Raw genomic sequence first — 18377 nt, 5'->3', positions numbered from 1 at the left:
AGTATAATAAAACGCGCTAAAAATTTAAATTCCTAACTAAAACGTGTATAAACATACACAAATTTAAAAACATATGATAATTTTTAATTATAATGTATATCATTACAAATTGTCTTGCGTGTGGTTTTAAGATGGCTGTAATACGCAAACACAATAAATGTTCATTCTAAAGTGCTCGTATTTATATTTATCATACACTTGTAGTCTTAAATTGTTTGAAATTTGAGTGTTAATATAATACATGAAATGATAAAGAAAAATTAAGAATATAAATATAACACAAATATGATATGGATATGTATTATTTATATTAAAGATATAACATAAATACGATATGTAAGAAATAAAATGAAACAATAAGTAAAGAGTATTTTTTTATATTTTAGAAATAGAATATTATGACTATATATCCATATATATCTTTACTTACAATTTGACACATGATTTGACACAATAATTCATCTTAAATACAAAATAAGTAGAAAATAAAGTGTGTATAAAATAAAAAAAAATTGTGTATAAAATAATAAGTAAAGAATGTTTAGCATCTCGTATGAAATAGAATATTATAACTATATACCGATATATTTGTACTTTGTGTACTTGATGCAATAATTCATCTAAAATACAAAATAATAAATATTGAAAAAAGCTTGTTTGTATTATATTTTAAAATATCGTTATATATAGTTAAAAAGATAATGATTTCCCTAAATATTCGCACGAAATATAATCTTCTGTAAAAAAAATATAATCTTTATTATAAAAAGTATAATTATTATAATCCTTTTGATTGCCATATCTGATTAAAAAATGTTATGATTTCGCCAAATATTCGTACCAAATACACATATAACGATGCGTGTAACAATAATTGGTGATTTGCGAGGTCCAATCTGATTTAAGAGCGAGAATATATCGAATGAGGAAACGTGGAACTTTGAACCGGATAGATAAAAATGTCATCACCAACTGGTGGAGTTTCCTGTATAGGATAGTATCAGGAATAGCTTTTGGAAGGTGATGATTGATCAATTGTAATTCCACGGATTTCGCGTCATTGTGTGCATTCAATTTGTAAAAAGAATGTTTGAAAGTGAGATACATTGAAGGTAAATTATGAAAGAGAAATTATCGATCCAGAAAGAACGTGGTAAGAAATTAGTACGATAGTACGAGGATCCTAACCTTGTTGAAAATGAAGTCTGGCACTGTGAACAAACATAGAGGTTCTACGCTTTTAAAAACGGAAGAAAACGAACAAGTCTATCAATTGATAGGAAATCGGTGTCAGGTAAAAACTATTTTAACGAAAATTTGCACCTGCGAACATCATAACTGTCAATATAGTACAATGATTATGACCTAAATTTTATCTGTCGATCGACAGATATAGATAAACGCGTTTTGTCATCTTCATTTTTATAGTATTTGTCAATAATCTCGTCATCGCTGATATTCAAATTAAACATTAGTTCCGTTTGTGACATATTTAACAGTGCAGAAAAGAATGTTCAATGTTAAAAATATTTTATTAATTGTTTTGTGTGAAAGCAGCAGTGGTTTTATATATTTTTTGCTTAAACTTGTTGTGAGAATAAACTCATATGCTTAAAATTATGTATTAGTCATGAATGAGTCAAATGATGCATCAAAAGAATAGTAATTACGCAAAAATTTTCCACAATTTAATTATATACTTGTTTTCCAGTTGTTGTTGCAATCTTTGTGTTTTCTCATATTGTTTATGAATATTTTATGTTATTTATAGTTAATTAATATAATATTAACATAAGAATTAATTGTTCAATGGGTAATATAATACTAGAAGAAATAAATAATTTTTTATGCCTTGCAGTGTTTAGCAGCTGGAGTTATTCAATTATATTTGACTGAACCACCTTTACACAAAGAATGGATAAAGAAAACTACAGGTATTATAACATTGATAAGGGATAATCCTAGACGTAGCTTTTTCCTTCGTTTATATTGCTTACAAAGAAAAGCAATGTTATGGGAGCATGAAGTATATAATGCAATGGACTATAAAGCACCATTGAGTTACTTCCATACATTTGAAGCAGAGGATTGTATGACTGCTTTTAATTTTGCAAGTGAAACAGATGCTGTTACATTAAGGTACTTGTATTAGGATATGAAATAAAAGTGTCAATTAAAATATTATATATTCTTTTCTAAATTTAATTTTTAAAAATTACTTGGTTTTAGAAACATTCTTCTTGATAAGCTGAATGCCAAACGTCAGAAAAGACAACAAAGACGTTCTAAGGTAGAAGGAGAAACTCAGCATGGTGCAACATTGCCATGGAGAAATCAAAGCAATGCATCGCCTGTTGCATTTAGTACAGGATCAACTTCTAATTTATTAAATGGAACCCCAACTACAATTGGTGTCAATAGGAGTGCTTCTAGTAGTTCTATGTATAAAAGTAAAAAGAAAAAACGAGAGAAAACTAAGAAAAAGTTAACGAAAGATGACATTGGTCCTCCATCCAATTTTAGGTTGGGAGTTTACTAATTTGTCCCATTTATGCTTGTGCCTATTGTGCCCGTTTATAATTTTGGTTACATTTTACAAATATATGTTTATATTTATTTTAATATTTTTAGACACGTTACACACTTGTCATGGAATACTAGTAGCAAAGAATTGGAATTAGACAAAGTCGATCCACATTTAAAAATGTTTCTTGATATAGTTGGTGTATCAGAACATCAATTCAGAAATCAAGACACACGTGATTTTATTTACGATTTTATTGAAAAAAATGGTGGGATGAATGCCATTAGAGAAGATATATCTTCATCTGTCCCAAAAACTAATGTACAACAACAATTACAACAATTGCAACAACAACAACAACATCAGCAACAATCTCCAGCGGCACCTCAAAGACAGGAATATCCCCCTCCAGTTCCAGCAAGAACAATAACAGTTTGTTTATTTTTCTCTATAATAATACATGTCTATATAAGATAAGTAGTCTTTATGAAGTACGTTTTTGAACATTGTTGCAGCATCAAACACGAAGTGCTCCACCACTACCTCCAAGTCGAATTAACGCACCTTCGACACCGCCAAGTGTACCACCTAGTGCACCACCTAGTGCACCACCAGTTCATAGAACATTACCATCTCGACCGCCACCACCTTCTTTAACTTTTGCACCATCACTACCACCACCTCCACCTCCGCCTCCCCCTCCTCCACCACCTCCACCAGCTCCAGCTCCAGCTCCAGCTCCAGCATCAGCACCAGCACCAACTCCGCGTTCTAGAAGTAATTTAACTACACCTGTTCCACCTCCTCCACCATTACCAAGTACCGATGATGAAACAGTTAACGCAAGTGCTATCAATAATAATAATACTACTAGTAATGACAATAATAACGGGGATATCGCTGATCTAAGGTCAACGCTTATGGAATCCATAAGGAGTGGTACTAGACTTCGAGTTAGTATTAAAATGAAAAATTTATAATCACGAAGTCGAAATTGTATAACTGATTTTGATGATTATATATTATCTTTCTGTTACAGAAAATTGATAAATCTGAAGTAAAACAAAGTCCTCCTCCTCCAGATTCAAGGAATGCTTTGTTAGAAGAAATTCGCCGTCAAGAATTTGTGTTAAGGCCCGTTTCGAACGAAGTAAAAAATGAACGAAGTAAACCAGCGTTTCAAGGAGGATTAGCTAGTGCTTTATCAAGAGCTCTTGCCGAGCGATCAAGTGCAATCCATAGTGAAAGTGATGATTCGACTAGTGAAACCAGTGATGATGATGATGACTGGGATGATTAACTCAGGTCAGATAGAATTAACACATAGGATTATTAGGTGTAATCTGAATGATATCTTGTTAATAAAGATATGAAATATTGTTTCAGATGAAGCATGACTCGAGAAATAAAATAATGTATCACTGTGATAAATCTGCTATCAATAAACATGTAAACAGATTAGCTACTTTAAATGTATAATATAACGATTTTGAATTTGATATCCAAAGAAGAATGAAAATCACATGTAAATGTTCCAGAAAAGGAAATCACATAATGTGTTATCAGGAAGTAAGGCATAATTACATGGATAGGGCAGGTAAGGGCAGAATAAAGGTCCTGGTATAATTTCAAAAGAATTGTGACATGCAATTATCTGGTCTGAAGGAGAAAAGAAGATATTATATAAAGCAAATACGATGTTATATAACACAACAGGCATAAAAATATCAATTTTTCGTTTACTAGTATTTATTCGTTTAACTGAGGATCAGCATTTGCCAAATAAAGTGAATACCATGGAAACAATTATACCTATTCGAGCTGTTTCAATAAATATTATAAGAAATATAATAATAATAAATATAGTTAAGTAAAAACTAGCGTAATTATGTAGTGCAGTTAACAATATTACAAATTCTATGTAAATTTGTACTATTACTTCAAAAGTTAGTACACTTCCTGCATGGTGATTACGAAATTTGCCTTAGTTTGTCCTGCCCAATTCGTGTAACTCAAAATACATATAATTTTAAGTTAGCGACCGATAGTCCAAGATGCACATTTACGGTGGAACAAAACTGTAAACGTAAAATAGATTTTCAAATTAATTGGAGTTGATCTATCAATCAGAATAGAACAAGGAAATAAAAGTATTAAAAACATTACAATTTTTCTAACTTAATACTCGAAGAGATTGCAATAATTTCGATACTAAACTGTATACAAAAGATACATCGAAACTATGTTAATTCATAGGAACTTCACCTAAAATCTCGAAAAAAAAAAAAGAAAGAAAAAAAAAGAAACGTATAGTTAATGTATCTATATGTATTATTGTACAGATCGACTTTTAAGAATTTAAGCTTTTATCTATTATAAAATTAATCGTATTACGCATGTTAAGGTCGACTTATATATCTGACGTTTCAAAACTGGGAATCGAGCCTTGTAAAAGTATACATAAGTTACATTTAAATTTATCAGTATACTAAATCTGTGTTAAAGAAACGATCTTCTCTCTTTTTACTGTTTTGTTTATAGACTTGGAAACTCGTTTGAGGTATTTAAATAACGGCCTTGTATCTAGTCGCCTACGATGCTAAAACAGGTGCCCTGAACTGATGTAAATTATATCTTAAAGGAGTTTCTAGAATCTTTAAATATCCCGATAGATTAAGGGATGATAATTTTTAATATTTTATTACACTCATTTTTTTTTTACGTTTTTTTATCCATTAACTTATTATGTCAGTTCTAATATCTGTCGGCCTCTGTATTAAGAGAGGAAGTCATGAGAATGGTGTTTTACAATATACAAACGAATTAAATGAACTTTCTTACTTCATGATGAAGTATGATCAGTCCTGCATTGTCGGACAATATAACTCATTCGTTCAATTAAAAAAAGAAAGCAGCGCATCAAACGACTCTTCTTAGATTTATCCTATTAAAGTACGTAGACGTAAGGTTACGATTAACGATGTAGTAAGAATTGTATATTTTCACGTGTGTGATATAGGTGTCGAGACCACAGGATTGAAGCGGAAACAGAGAAATTGTCTATGGAAGTGTATGAAGCACAAGATAAAAAGTTTTATGCCACTATGGAGAAATCCTAGTCACACAAAAATGAGAGAAAAGGAATATGTTAATTATTAGTTATTGTATTTTATTATATTCTATGCAATATTATTGTAACGTAAACGCTGTTCGACGTCCGAACTTCTCTTTCGATTGACTAGAAAAATCATAGTTGCAGGATTTTTTGCTTCGATTACTGCCGAATATATGAAAATACCGAGACGAGAGCGTAATTAAGAGAAAGAGGGGATCTACGCTATATTTGTTAACTAGGATAAAGGGAAAGTAGCGAGAGATGTTAAAACAAAAGACTTGTTACATATGATAAGCTAATAAGATTGTGTGAAGAATGGAAGGATTACAAAATTTTACTTTGAACGCATTATATAGAAGTATTGTTGCATTTAAGAAGAAAAAGAAAAGAGAAAAAGAGCTATTAATGGGCATGTAACTTTGTCCAGTTTTAAGAAGTAAATTGTTCTTCTATTGAATGTACATATAACATAGTACATGTTACAAATCGTATTCGGTTTGTGTTGTGACTACCAAATATCAAAAACTATAAAAAAACGAACATATAACAAATATTAATTTACTTTAACACGCAACTTCCTCTTCTACCGTATTATTTTTTGTATTAACTAAAAAAGGAATAGACTCATATATAATTTATAGCGCAAATTTTATGAACTAATGCTGAACGAATGTTTCTTCTTTGTTATTGTGGAAGAACAAAAAAGAAAAAAGATTCATCTACAGAGATGATAGGGTTCGTGATAGCAGAAACCTAAATCTGTTATGTGTACATAGTTTTAAAAGGAACGTTGAATATACGTTAAAATAATGTTTATACTATTTATTTAACAGTCAGCTTTTATATATACTGGAAATTAGGTTTAAGTAGATCAGATATGTATATCGGTCTAACTAAATATTTTTGCTATGAATATGATGAGATAAATAAAATATGCGTGTGGAATTTGCGACTAAAAAGGAACCGGAAGTAAATATTCAAATTTTTTCGTTAAACTTGTAACGATAATTACCCATTATTAATTACTTCGTTTGCGAGATTCGAATGTTATAACTGTATTCAAATATACAAGAAAACATATCAAAATTTTGAAAAATATTAAATGATGATTTTGTATAAAAGCAAATATTTTGTAAAAAAAAAGAAAGAAAGAAATACCGATGATATGGGACTAAAATTATATCCGAATTGATTGCATTAAACTAATAAAAGACCAACTTTCCAAGTCTTAGAAGAAAGTAGCTTCTTCGTAAAATTGTAATTCCTAAAAAAAAAGATATGTATCATGCCATTTATGTAACTGAAATTGTTGACTTTATCGATGAATGTTTAAAATACAAATATATCAATAGACACGAAAGAGAAAGGAATAGACGAAGAATGTTGTAACTTATTCGTTAATAACTTAGTCGTTTACGAAAGATGTTGAAGCAAAAGACTGTTAGATAAAGTAATTTCCTGAAAATTTGCACGTTGCATCACTTGTTAACTAGATACTTTTGACGTAAACGTTAACGCAATCTATAGCTCTTACCTACTAAAATAGACAATCATGCATCACGAAGTAAAAGACAACATCTGATTCTTTCTTTTTAGAAAAATATCAAATTATTTATTTATCAATTACTTATTTATAATATGATTACATAGTATATTTAAGTAGAAATAGAAAGTATATTTTAATAGAGGATAGAACATTCGAATATAAAGGAAATTTATCTCTAACAAAAATATAAATTAATACATTTGATATGTCAATTTCAGATATCCTATTATCAGTTATTCATATACAAAGATAAAAGAATAAGAGAGAGCTATCTGTTTTCGTAAAGATCAATATAAAATACTTCTTTACATGTATCACTGTTAATTATTATTTTTTAACAGCGGTAATGTGGTAGGAACAGGAACAGATATACTAAACGCAGCAATAAATACGTTGATGATAGTTATTAGAAAAACTCCAATTACCACGTAATTATTAATTTTTCGTGCCTGAAGCGATTTCGATTGTCCTTTTATGTCAAATCGACCTTTGAAAATCAAACTGACGCCTACGGCCACCTGAAATTTGATAGCATCTTTCTCATCAAACATACTCTTCTATAAAACAGAAAAAAAAAATATTCTATACTCGTTCGTATCTGTATCATATTAGTTTGTTGCAATTCGTTGTTCATTAAAATTTAGAGAAGGTAGTAGAAAGAAACATTGCGTTAATCTGATGGAGTATTATACCTGAAGAAGGAGACTGATAATGATTAAACTCAGAATCAGAAAAAATGTGGAGCTCTCTCGTTGATATTCAATCAGGTATCTTAATTGATTTGCATTGGCGGTAATTAGGGCAACATCCATCATACCTTGTGCTACAGTCTTTTTCGCGGCATATGTATTTGATTGTTTGTATGCTTGAGACTTTTTGTCTGTCGTGTCGACGGAGATAACATCTTTCACTACCACTTCTTCCACCGCCACCAATTTATTTTCTTTCTCTTTTTCATCCATACCTTCTCTTTTACATCAATTCCACCTTTCTCTTCTTTCTTCGCTCAAACACACAATGCCTTTGTTATTTTCAATCTTTGGTCCGAGATAACTCGTCGATACACAAATAACGTTTATTTCTTAAACCCAATAGATATCTAAGGATCAATTACACACTTATCACTATATCTTGTCTTTTATTCTTAATATTATCTGTTATTGAACCAAATTAGTATTATTACGTTACTGGGTCAAAATTGGACTTCATTAAGGAGAATATAAACGTGACAAAGTATCCTATGGATACTACTGAAACTAAAATGAATGTTGTTCTATGATTCAAATAGTCGTCAACAAATGATTGTCATCCGAAGCTAACAATGTCGCATGCACATTGTGATCGCTTAATCATCAATGCCGAGAATGAAGAATGCTTTGTTCAAACAGGCTCTTGTGAGAAATATCTTACAATATAAGTTTCTCCTTATACGAATTTCTTTTCCATATTTTAATGAAATTTTGACAGAATTATAGGATTATCGATCGATCAACATCGGTAATAGAGAAAACTTGGAGATTTGTGTACTTACCCGAAAAGGTGATCAAAAAGTTGCTGGTAACTTTGAAAAGGTTCTGATTTATCGGAGGTATCGTTGGGAGCGAAGCCAGCGCAAGAATAACGATAACTATTATCGTGTTGTATATTAAACTCGATATGAAGCTCGATGCGGTTTTAATGAAACCACATGTGACGCTTGTCAGAAGAGAAATGTTTAAGGACAATGGTTGTATATACTCGATGGGTTTATCAATCGAGACATCGTAATTATGTTAGCTGTTCTATCACGAGCTTATCATCGAAGACTTATTCGAACGACAAAAAAAATAGGTATCAATAATCACGAAGGATTTCTGTTATTATTTCCATGTTGATTGTTGTGTGACTGATTAATCTATATTCAAGAGATTTTATAATTACGAAAACATTTCATTAAATGCTATAAATAGAGGAGTTTTAGTAAGTTTATTTAACTAGGTATTTAGGTGTAATTAGCAAGAAATTTCTTTTCGACTTTCAATTGCATTGTTTGGCCGATTGCAACTCCTTTAATTGATTGCATTTTAACTCTAATAGAGAATGAGTCATCAATTACGATTAAGTTTTTTTTATGTGAAGTGAAAAGAAAATATAGAAATTAGAGATAATACTGATTAACTTTAATAATAAATACAAATACTGAACTACAAGGCGAAATATCGTTGCCATTACTAATGACAGGAACATATCATGCCTTTGCTATTGCTTTATTCAATATTCATTTCATGCAATCCATTTCTATGCATATATATATTATTGAAGAACGATTATGTGAGTGATCTTCCTCGTAAGTATAATCGATAAACTTTCGGATATTTCGCAACGAAGATTTCGGAGTCTGTGTTTCACATTTTTTTCGAGACAACGATTTGTACAAGGGGAACGTGTTATAATTGTTTGGATAAACCATTATGCAGGTGACTCCCGCGTTATTTGTAATGTGTACACAATTGATTAGTACGAAGATCAAATAAATCTTGATTTTATCGATGACACAGTGACTGCAGTATTTCATTTATATTTAATATACAAAAACTGAAGATTGACAATTGACAGTGACGTACATTAGCTGTATTTATATGGACAAGGTTGTGTATCGATCCAGGCTTTCACGATTTAGGTGTATCGATACAATCAATCAGTATTGATAAATGAATGTATGCAAAGAACATAGAAGTTTGTAATTAAAAAAAAAAAGAAGGATGTTTATTATATGTTAAATATTTAATTGATAAATGTTAATTTTTTAATAAAATATATGTTATACCAAGGATGTAAACATTTAACAGGCGAGAATATATCTATTATTATGTATCAAATATTTTTTATCAAGATGTTCACTATACCAAGGATGTAAAAATTTAACAAGAGAAGAGATATAGCTGTATCACTTGTTCAATATGTATCGTGTATGAATATTTTTTAATATTCTATAAATTATTTTAGACGCAGTCTATTTAACGTATGTAAAACCATTACAATCAGCTGAACTCTTCTTGGATAAAGAATCGCAAGCTATAGCAAATAGCCTTGAATAAGTATTAAAAGAAATTATTATAAAAAAAACAAAGAACAATGTATCGATTTCGTGAGAAAAAGTAATAATCAAACTTATATAATATAAGAATACTTGGTGCAGGTGAAAGCTGGATGGGAAAAGAGTAAATTCACCATGTACGTCGGAGATGAGGACATCCACACTGCGAACGAGCGTCGACTTTCAGTACATGCACAGTTGGTGCATGTTTTTTTCGAATATTTTTATCAAACGGAAGTGGTTATGTACAACTATGCACCTATTTATATAATAATCGTGGAATTAGTTCTGACATACTTATCTGTTCTACTTATTAAAAATTCGTCCAGGATACTTATAATAACAAAATTTTTCCTTGTTACTCTTTATAACGAAAATTTTAGTGAAATATTAATTTCATCATAATGACAGTCTTAAAATAAAATTATAAATTTGTCATAAATCGACAGAAGCTAATTAGAAATGTTGCGAAGAAATTACACACTGGAAAGGGTCGAAATGATCAGACGGTAACGGACACGAAATTATAGCTTCGGAGGACCATAGATATACTTATAAAGATAGTGACGAAACTCGTTCAGGTATGAAAGTTCAAATTACGTCGTCAGAAGGGAAACTGTAATTCGAGCTTATGGCGTGTATAGTTTCTCGTCGATCGAATCGAGAGTCTCATGGAGATTATTATTCCCGCACGCACTTGTAACGTGCCCAGTCAAGTAAAATGAAGTTAATTGTAAATGTAGTAGTTGCAAAAAGTACACACCATTGTATTTATTGTAGCGTTTATACTAATTAAAACCAAATATATTAAATTTCCTAGTACTAATATCTAGTAGCAGTTTCACATGATTTGAAAATGTGATACTGTGAAAATGGAATATGTATAGAACTTAACAAAAAAAAGCTTTATGGGAAAACAAGAGTATTATATAGCCACTATATGTATATGCTTAATTTGAAAACTGATATTAAATTTGCAATTAAAAATAAATTGAAATTAATTTAAAATAAACGTAAATATAAGAATGAAATAAAAATATATTTTTGTTAATAGAAGTTGATGGAAGCATGGTACGCGAAAGCGGAACATGGAGAGGTTGCAAGAGATACGAAGTGAAGTAAACGTGCCTTAGGGCAATGATGCAATAACGGCGAATCCCTTCCAAATTGATCGACGTTCTTCGACCAGCAAACTGGATTTTTCTGAAATAACAGAGAACGGCATGTACGCTATAAGCGACAGGGACCCTATCGGTGAGCTGTAAACATACTTTCAACGCTACTATTTTAATACTTGTCGAAGTGAATAACAACATGTAAATGTAAAAAACAAATTTTGTTGAAATATCAGAAAAATGTTAGAAGAGGAAAGAATTTTTTTCTCGATTTACATATTCCATACTTGTATGTTGCATGTTGTAATTCTTCGTTTCAAGCTAAGTTTCTCTTTTGGTCTTCATTAACAGCGATTCAATTGAGTCACCTTTGCGGTTTGACCATTTATAGCAGCGAGGAATTCGGTTTCGTGAATATGTTTGGTGCCTCGGTAACACAATCATGATTGTATTCATTTTCATGAATGAAAAATTGCTATTCTACTTTTAAAATTTTTGTAATTAATAGTGTATGTTAATTTGTAATTAATAGTATAATTAATAGTGTATTAATAATGTAATTAGAAATATTTTTAATTCTACTAATTTTGCTGGTTAAGTTACTCGGTTATACAGTGACGTTCAAAAGTTTTACATCAGATAGATTTCTTAAAGAATTTTAAAGAATATTATGCAACTATGTAGTAGTTTTTTATGTGTATTATACTACATATTTTCTTTTATTTATCATACTTGTTGAAGAGGTCACCACTTCTACGAAAACTCTACATCTGGTCTTTTTAGTCTTCTCAAGCGCTGAAGCCATCGACAGCATATAGACAAAAGACTAGCATGAAGGCAGACCATAAACAATAGACAGGCGGCGTTGGCTTCGGGGTTTTTCAGTTATAAGATAACACTGCTAACGTGCGGATCTGGACCAGCTCAAATCGTATTCCTACTTATTATTACACTTCTCTATTAAATAAATTTCTCTCTTTATACATCTAATAACCTCAACAATACTATTATACTCAATGCTGCTTAAAATTCTTTTATTTTTCGTTTCTCGAATATAAAGTAAAAAATTTTCCTGGCTGGAAATTTTGGCGCACTACCATGTATCCATGATATTCCATATTTAACGAGTTTCATGACTATTTTTTGGGAGGAATTCCGTTCACCTATAACAAGGATCTCCAGGAAGATAAAGCATTGTCCTCGGACAATGTTTTAAATACTAACTTTGTTGAGTGCTAAACACGCTTGAGATGAATAACAGGAAATATGCAAACGCTTTAACATCTGGTATGTTGGCAGCGGATATGGTTTACTATCTCGTACGGAAAAGAGTTGATAGTCAAAATATAAAAAACAAATTATTAGATAATATTCTCGATTTTTCATTTATATAATCAATTTTTACTAGATTTCATTTAGAAAAACTTATCACTTAACCGTAGGAGTCGTTGCTCTGTCAGAATCATTGTGAGTGTCTCTTTGCGAATTGACATTCAGACAATTACAAATCGTAAGATAGGAAATTTCATTCACTGAAGTATTCAATTTCTCATTCTATATATATTTTCAGTGAAAAGTTTGTGGAAGACATGATATAAGTTTAGAATTTCATCAGCAGCGCTAAACAGTACAAAGTAACAGATGTGACCAGTACATCGGCACTGACAGAACAAATTGGCAATCTTCGAACTTAGTTACAACAAACTAATTCTATCGAAAGAATGAAAGTGAAGGGAAGACTATATATCATTTAATAGATAAAAAATAATTCAAAAATAGAACACGAGAAATATTGAAAAGCTGTCTGCTTTTTTCAAATTTTGCTAATTTCCGTTCGACTGTTTCAGGACCTCACAATATGTCACCGCTACGCCAGCATTGAGTATTGCGCAAAGAACTCCTTTTCCAATCCATTAGTGACGAATTACTCGAGACGATAAATGAAGTCAGCCAACTTATCGGTTGTCCTGTGACACTGATCAGAAACCAGACCGGAAGCACGTGTTACAATCGCAAATAATGTTGGTCGAGAAGATAGGTTATGCGGCGATTATATATTGGGGCTACAGACTTTCCCGTGATGTAATATACCGAATATACAAGAACTTTTTCTCAGTATCTGTAGTTGATTTATGTTCAATGGGTAAGTGGGCAGTAGTCACAGGATGTTCTCATGGAATTGGAAGAGCGTACGCGGAGGCATTAGCAAGGATGGGTTTGAACGTGATCCTGGTCAGTCCTGATACGGAGAATTTAAAGTCTATCGCGAGTAATATCGAGGCGATGTACAATGTGAAGACAAAAGTAATTAAGCTGGATCTGTCGGAAGGTCTGGAGACGTACAACGTGATCGAAAAAGAAATGTTCGGGTTGGAGATCGGTGTGTTGATAAATAATCTCGGCATGTCATATCCGCATCCGGAATATTTCCTGGATCTTCCTCACAAGGAGAAGATCTACATGAGTATCGTTCATTGTAACATAGTCGTTGTAACGAATATGTGTCGAATTCTATTACCACAAATGGTTGTTAGAGGAAAAGGAGTCATAGTGAACGTAGCCTCGATGGTGGCTGTGTTGCCGAGTCCTTTATTGACAGTGTTTGCTGCAACAAAAGCATACATTGTCAAATTTAGCAGAGACTTACAGATAGAATATGGAAAACAAGGTGTAATCGTGCAGTGTTTGTTACCAGGCACAGTGACAAATCATACGACAGAGTCACCGCGATCAGGATGGCTAGTTCCTACCCCTGAAAAATACGTTCAGAGTGCGATCAGGACTATAGGCAAAGAAAACGTGACCACCGGATTCCTGCAACATTCTATTTTGATTGGAATAATCAAATTTATTTACCGAATATCGCCGAGTTCCATCATCGTTTGGATGATCAATATCATGGAAGGAAATCGGAATAACGCACTTCGACGATATGTCGGATGACTTTGTAGAAATATACAGTTTTATTTAAGGGAAATGTTTCCTTATTTTCCTTTCTTTTATATTATAGAATAATGGTAAATTCTAGATATAACTAAACCTTACAGTTAGTGTGGGAGAAGATATTGTTCCTTTCAAAACTTTTTAAGATAACTTGAATTTAAATTTAAATAAGAAACCGGAAATGGACAGTGCGCTTCGGCACATGATCGAGACTAAAATTGGATTTTTAGCATGATTATATATATATGTGTGTAGCATATAAAATGTTAGAAACTAATAGTTATTCATCTGAAAAATGACGAAAAATTGTAAAAAGTGCGTTTAAATTTAAAAATATGAGTGTGGTTATGACTCACTTGTTGATATGCTTTGATTTCATTTTCATGTGCATAATAAATTAAAAAATAGTTGATGACTTGGAGGAAAAATGGATAAAACGTATATTGTAATTATTTTAAAAATTTCTTTGAACCATATTATACGTTATGCATATTATGGAACTATTCACCCTGAATATTTTTAATCTATGCTCAGTCGGTAACGTTGATACGAAAGTAAAAAAGTTTTATTTTCATGTTTCGATATCTCGAATACTATATTACGATTATAGTTATAAACACAGTTGTGTCCTAAATTTTTTTCTTTCTTTGTGGATTACAAATAATATTTTACTGGAAAATCTAATTCTTTAAAACAATTTGAGAGGCAGGTTTGTTGACAAGTGATATATGTATATTTTTAGAATGATGCGTCAAATACTTACGTTTTCAGTATGTTTCTAAAAAATCTTTCTCCATTATGATTATATAGAATGTAGTATTTGTAGAAAATATTTATTTGGATTTTTTATGTAATGAACATATTAATCTGTGTTTGAGAAGTATTACTTTCATTTAACAAAAAATATATTTTTTAACCTTGTTACTTTTTTAACTTTGTTAACCTTGTAAAAAATTTCTTTTCGCGCGAACTAACTTAAAAAATTAAAATTATTAATTGGTAAAATATTGGATTACAAAATCTTTCCTAGGCAGGTTTCACATATAAAATAAGCAGAGAAAAATCGCTTGGCATAACATATATTAATATAATTAATCGATTTAAGCACTTAATTTGTGCCAAAATGGACAACCGACATTATGATAATCCATTCGATGATTATCCTAATGTAATTTCAGCAAATGTTGTGAATGCAACTACTAATGAGGTAATTATTGTTCAATATATATACATTATTCAATAATTAGATAGTAAATTATTATAAGCACATAAATATAAATTATTTACAAGCATATGTATATGTATGGAACTTAAAGAGATTGATGCTTGTTAGATCAATGAAGACTATAAAGAAACAATAAAAATATATATAAAAAGATTGATAGATCGATTGAAAGAAAAGAAAAACCATTGGACTTATAATGATGATTATTCCATATATACTGGATCAGCAGGGATTGCGTACATGTTTTACAAATATGGAAAGTGCTTTAATGAACCAGTTTATATTGATGTATGAATCCTTCGATATTCTTATTCCTTTAAAAGATGAATTATTTCTTAAATGCACATTTTTTTTGAGCAGGAAGCAATGGAATTATTAAATGTATGTATAGGCAAATTCAGGGGTAAAAGAGAAATTACATTTTTGACTGGTATTGTAGGTCCACTAGCCTTAGGTGCAGTTGTTTTTCATTCCGAAGGCTATTCTGATGTAGCACAAAATATGATTTCAACGTATATAGTTTAATAATATTTCACACTTATAGATGTACAAAATTTGAAACAATTTTTTTAAGTTTGATAATTTGGATTATCTTTTAGGGTAAAATTACTGCAATCAGTTGTTTTAAATGAAAGTAGTGATTTGCCTGATGAGTTACTTTATGGAAGAGCTGGTTATCTGTTTTCCCTCCTCTTCTTAAATTCAAATATATCTCCTGCTCCCATAGAAAATGATCTTATTAAACAGGTACTATCAGAGCAATGAAAGTTAAATTTAAAGTAAAGGTAATCAATGCTTTAATACACAATAATTAAAAAAATATCATATCAGGTCATAGCACTCATAATTAAATCTGGAAATCTGTATTCTGCTTCAAGAAAGTATAAAACACCTTTAATGTATGTTTGGCATGGGTCAGAGTATATTGGTGGTGCACATGGATTGGGTGGAATACTTTACATACTATTACAGGTATGGTATAAATGAAAGACGCATTAATTATGTTTTTGCTTCCAAGAAGCCAACTAGTCATCTCTGCCGATCATTTTCAGATATTGCTACAAAATGCGTTGAATTCATGATTGTTTAATATTACGAATCCAAAGAAAAAATTTGTTTACATTGTTTGTTATTTATATATTTATTGTATTATGTCTTGTTTCTTCGTTTTAACGAGCTTTTGATTATAATAAAATTAAGAAATAATGGCCAAAATTCCTAGTCAATTGGTTCTTATTTAGTTTATTTCAATAAGTACTAACTATTATAATTATTTTTAAATTTTTATGTAATAATTATGTTGCACATAAATACATTCCTACAAGTAATAATATATACATATTAAAAAATATTAAAATTATACTAATGACAGTAAAGAAAGAACATTGAATTTTTATTTCTATATCAAGTTATTAATAATACCGAAAATTTAAGACCGGTCAATTGACTTTTTTTACCGACCAGTTGTCGATTTGTCACCGATTACAAAAGTGGGCCGATAATCGGCTGAACCAGCTAGGCTATTAATCGATACATCTTTAGTATAAATAAAAATTTTTGTTATGCTATTTTAATAGCAATACTTGTATGAAAAATTTTTTGTAATCTTCAAATATTTAAATCTATTTATAGGCACAGCAATATTTAACACAAACTCAATTACAAAAGGATATAAAGCCTGCATTAGACTTTCTTCAGAATATACGATATCCTTCTGGAAACTTTCCATCCTCTATTGGAAGTCACACTGATAAATTGGTCCATTGGTGCCACGGTGCACCTGGAATGACTATGTTATTTTGTTTAGCTTATGAGGTTGTTATTGTTTAAATCATATAACTTTTAGTAATTTTAAATTTCTAATACATAATGAAATGTATGTGTATATAGATATACAAAGATGAAAATTATTTAACAACTGCTGTACAATGTGGAGAAGTGATTTGGTCAAGAGGATTACTTAAAAAAGGATATGGAATATGCCATGGTGTAGCTGGAAATGCATACACGTTTTTAAGTCTTTTCCAGCAAACAAAGGTTGTATTGAATTTACAATGAAGATATAACATAATTTGGATAGATATTATCAGAATAAAGTATTGATTTTTTTGCAGGATATAAAATATCTTTACAGAGCTTGCAAGTTTGCAGAGTGGTGCATGGATTATGGAACACATCAAAGCAGGTCACCTGACAGACCATTTTCATTATTTGAAGGTATTTTCTTATAAATAATAATCATCTTCTCTTATCTTTTATGAAACTAATAATATCTATATATATTATTTTAGGTCTTGCTGGTACAATCTATTTCTTGATTGATCTTCAACATCCACTTTCAGCAAAATTCCCAGCATACTCCATTTAAGTGTGACATACTTCAATCCTAATTATTTATTCCTCATAAAATTTCGTTTAAAAATCACTCTTTAAAATCAATTATCACAATTTAATTCACACTATCCATACTATTTGGATTTGAATTATACATACTTATATTTCAAATATGTAAATCTATGTGTACTTTAGTGATACATAATAAATCTTATACACTACAAAATAAAATAATTCTACAAGAGTTAATCCTAATTGCTGATTTATCTTACTTTCATAAGGATGGAAATTTTTTCTAAATTCATTTCGAAATTTTTATTTAAAGCTGAATACATTTAAAAAAATCATGGATTATGCGAGAAATCTATTGATCATCATCAATTTGTATTGAAATTTGTATTGATCTATCATTTTATATTGAAATATCGTACCATAATCGATATATTTTTATATTATTTTATAAAAAAATTCAGTAAGCAAATATCTAAATTTTATATAA

The 18377-nt window shown here is 30.4% G+C and overlaps 4 protein-coding genes across 10 annotated transcripts; 3 read left to right on the top strand and 1 right to left on the bottom strand.

Moving 5' to 3' along the window:
* The first annotated feature begins 942 nt into the window (after positions 1-942).
* Positions 943-7009, top strand: LOC126916230 (actin nucleation-promoting factor WASL-like). Of its 2 annotated transcripts, XR_007710501.1 has the most exons (8): positions 943-1294; positions 1859-2139; positions 2230-2523; positions 2632-2956; positions 3040-3477; positions 3564-3829; positions 3911-4121; positions 5544-7009. XR_007710501.1 is itself a non-coding variant. In XM_050721785.1 (7 exons), the coding sequence occupies exons 1-6, from the start codon at positions 1199-1201 to the stop codon at positions 3822-3824; spliced, it is 1695 nt and encodes a 564-aa protein (XP_050577742.1). In that variant the 5' UTR covers positions 943-1198; the 3' UTR covers positions 3825-3829; positions 3911-7009. The 2 variants fall into 2 exon arrangements, 1 of the variants encoding a protein (XP_050577742.1); XM_050721785.1 differs by having other exon boundaries at positions 3911-7009.
* A 296-nt stretch (positions 7010-7305) lies between these two features.
* LOC126916301 (ninjurin-A-like) lies at positions 7306-9019 on the bottom strand. Of its 4 annotated transcripts, none has more exons than XM_050721998.1 (3): positions 8717-9019; positions 7878-8185; positions 7306-7742 (listed from the first exon to the last, which is right to left on the bottom strand). In XM_050721998.1, exons 2-3 carry the CDS (start codon positions 8145-8147, stop codon positions 7506-7508), a joined length of 507 nt encoding a protein of 168 aa, XP_050577955.1. In that variant the 5' UTR covers positions 8148-8185; positions 8717-9019; the 3' UTR covers positions 7306-7505. The 4 variants fall into 4 exon arrangements, with proteins under 4 accessions (XP_050577955.1, XP_050577941.1, XP_050577964.1 ...); XM_050721984.1 differs by having other exon boundaries at positions 7878-8284; positions 8717-9018; XM_050722007.1 differs by having other exon boundaries at positions 7306-7703; positions 7878-8284; positions 8717-9015.
* Positions 9020-9635: 616 nt separating this feature from the next.
* Positions 9636-13391, top strand: LOC126919872 (uncharacterized). Its single transcript, XM_050729529.1, is given in 12 exon segments — positions 9636-9641; positions 10364-10447; positions 10711-10842; positions 10906-10948; positions 10951-10994; positions 11316-11348; positions 11350-11515; positions 11698-11799; positions 12527-12604; positions 12607-12707; positions 12785-12881; positions 12937-13391. Coding segments are annotated over 12 exon segments (1020 nt in total). The 3' UTR covers positions 13071-13391.
* A 1299-nt stretch (positions 13392-14690) lies between these two features.
* LOC126916238 (lanC-like protein 2) lies at positions 14691-18127 on the top strand. Of its 3 annotated transcripts, none has more exons than XM_050721802.1 (10): positions 14691-15089; positions 15350-15526; positions 15653-15832; positions 15905-16056; positions 16144-16291; positions 16376-16516; positions 17177-17359; positions 17435-17581; positions 17659-17761; positions 17836-18127. In XM_050721802.1, exons 1-10 carry the CDS (start codon positions 15048-15050, stop codon positions 17910-17912), a joined length of 1350 nt encoding a protein of 449 aa, XP_050577759.1. In that variant the 5' UTR covers positions 14691-15047; the 3' UTR covers positions 17913-18127. The 3 variants fall into 3 exon arrangements, with proteins under 3 accessions (XP_050577759.1, XP_050577777.1, XP_050577767.1); XM_050721820.1 differs by having other exon boundaries at positions 14705-15028; positions 15354-15526; XM_050721810.1 differs by having other exon boundaries at positions 14705-15028.
* The last annotated feature ends 250 nt before the right edge of the window (positions 18128-18377 follow it).

The sequence above is a fragment of the Bombus affinis genome, chromosome 1 (genome assembly GCF_024516045.1).
Source record: "Bombus affinis isolate iyBomAffi1 chromosome 1, iyBomAffi1.2, whole genome shotgun sequence".
NCBI classification, from domain to species: domain Eukaryota; kingdom Metazoa; phylum Arthropoda; class Insecta; order Hymenoptera; family Apidae; genus Bombus; species Bombus affinis.
The sequence above is the reverse complement of the archived record's forward strand: the minus strand, read 5'-3'. Positions and strand labels throughout refer to the sequence as shown.

What these genes read in the sequence shown, in the direction of transcription:
- LOC126916230 (XM_050721785.1), top strand. Translation starts at nt 1,199, where the DNA reads ATGAAGTCTGGCACTGTGAACAAACATAGAGGTTCTACGCTTTTAAAA. An exon ending in TGATAGGAAATCGGTGTCAG is followed by an intron (nt 1,295 to 1,858) that starts GTAAAAACTATT and finishes TATGCCTTGCAG; the next exon opens with TGTTTAGCAGCTGGAGTTAT. An exon ending in ACAGATGCTGTTACATTAAG is followed by an intron (nt 2,140 to 2,229) that starts GTACTTGTATTA and finishes ACTTGGTTTTAG; the next exon opens with AAACATTCTTCTTGATAAGC.
- LOC126916301 (XM_050721998.1), bottom strand. Translation starts at nt 8,147, where the DNA reads ATGGATGAAAAAGAGAAAGAAAATAAATTGGTGGCGGTGGAAGAAGTG. An exon ending in TTATCAGTCTCCTTCTTCAG is followed by an intron (nt 7,743 to 7,877) that starts GTATAATACTCC and finishes TCTGTTTTATAG; the next exon opens with AAGAGTATGTTTGATGAGAA.
- LOC126916238 (XM_050721802.1), top strand. Translation starts at nt 15,048, where the DNA reads ATGTATATTTTTAGAATGATGCGTCAAATACTTACGTTTTCA. An exon ending in TATTTTGTTTAGCTTATGAG is followed by an intron (nt 17,360 to 17,434) that starts GTTGTTATTGTT and finishes ATGTGTATATAG; the next exon opens with ATATACAAAGATGAAAATTA. An exon ending in ACCATTTTCATTATTTGAAG is followed by an intron (nt 17,762 to 17,835) that starts GTATTTTCTTAT and finishes ATATTATTTTAG; the next exon opens with GTCTTGCTGGTACAATCTAT.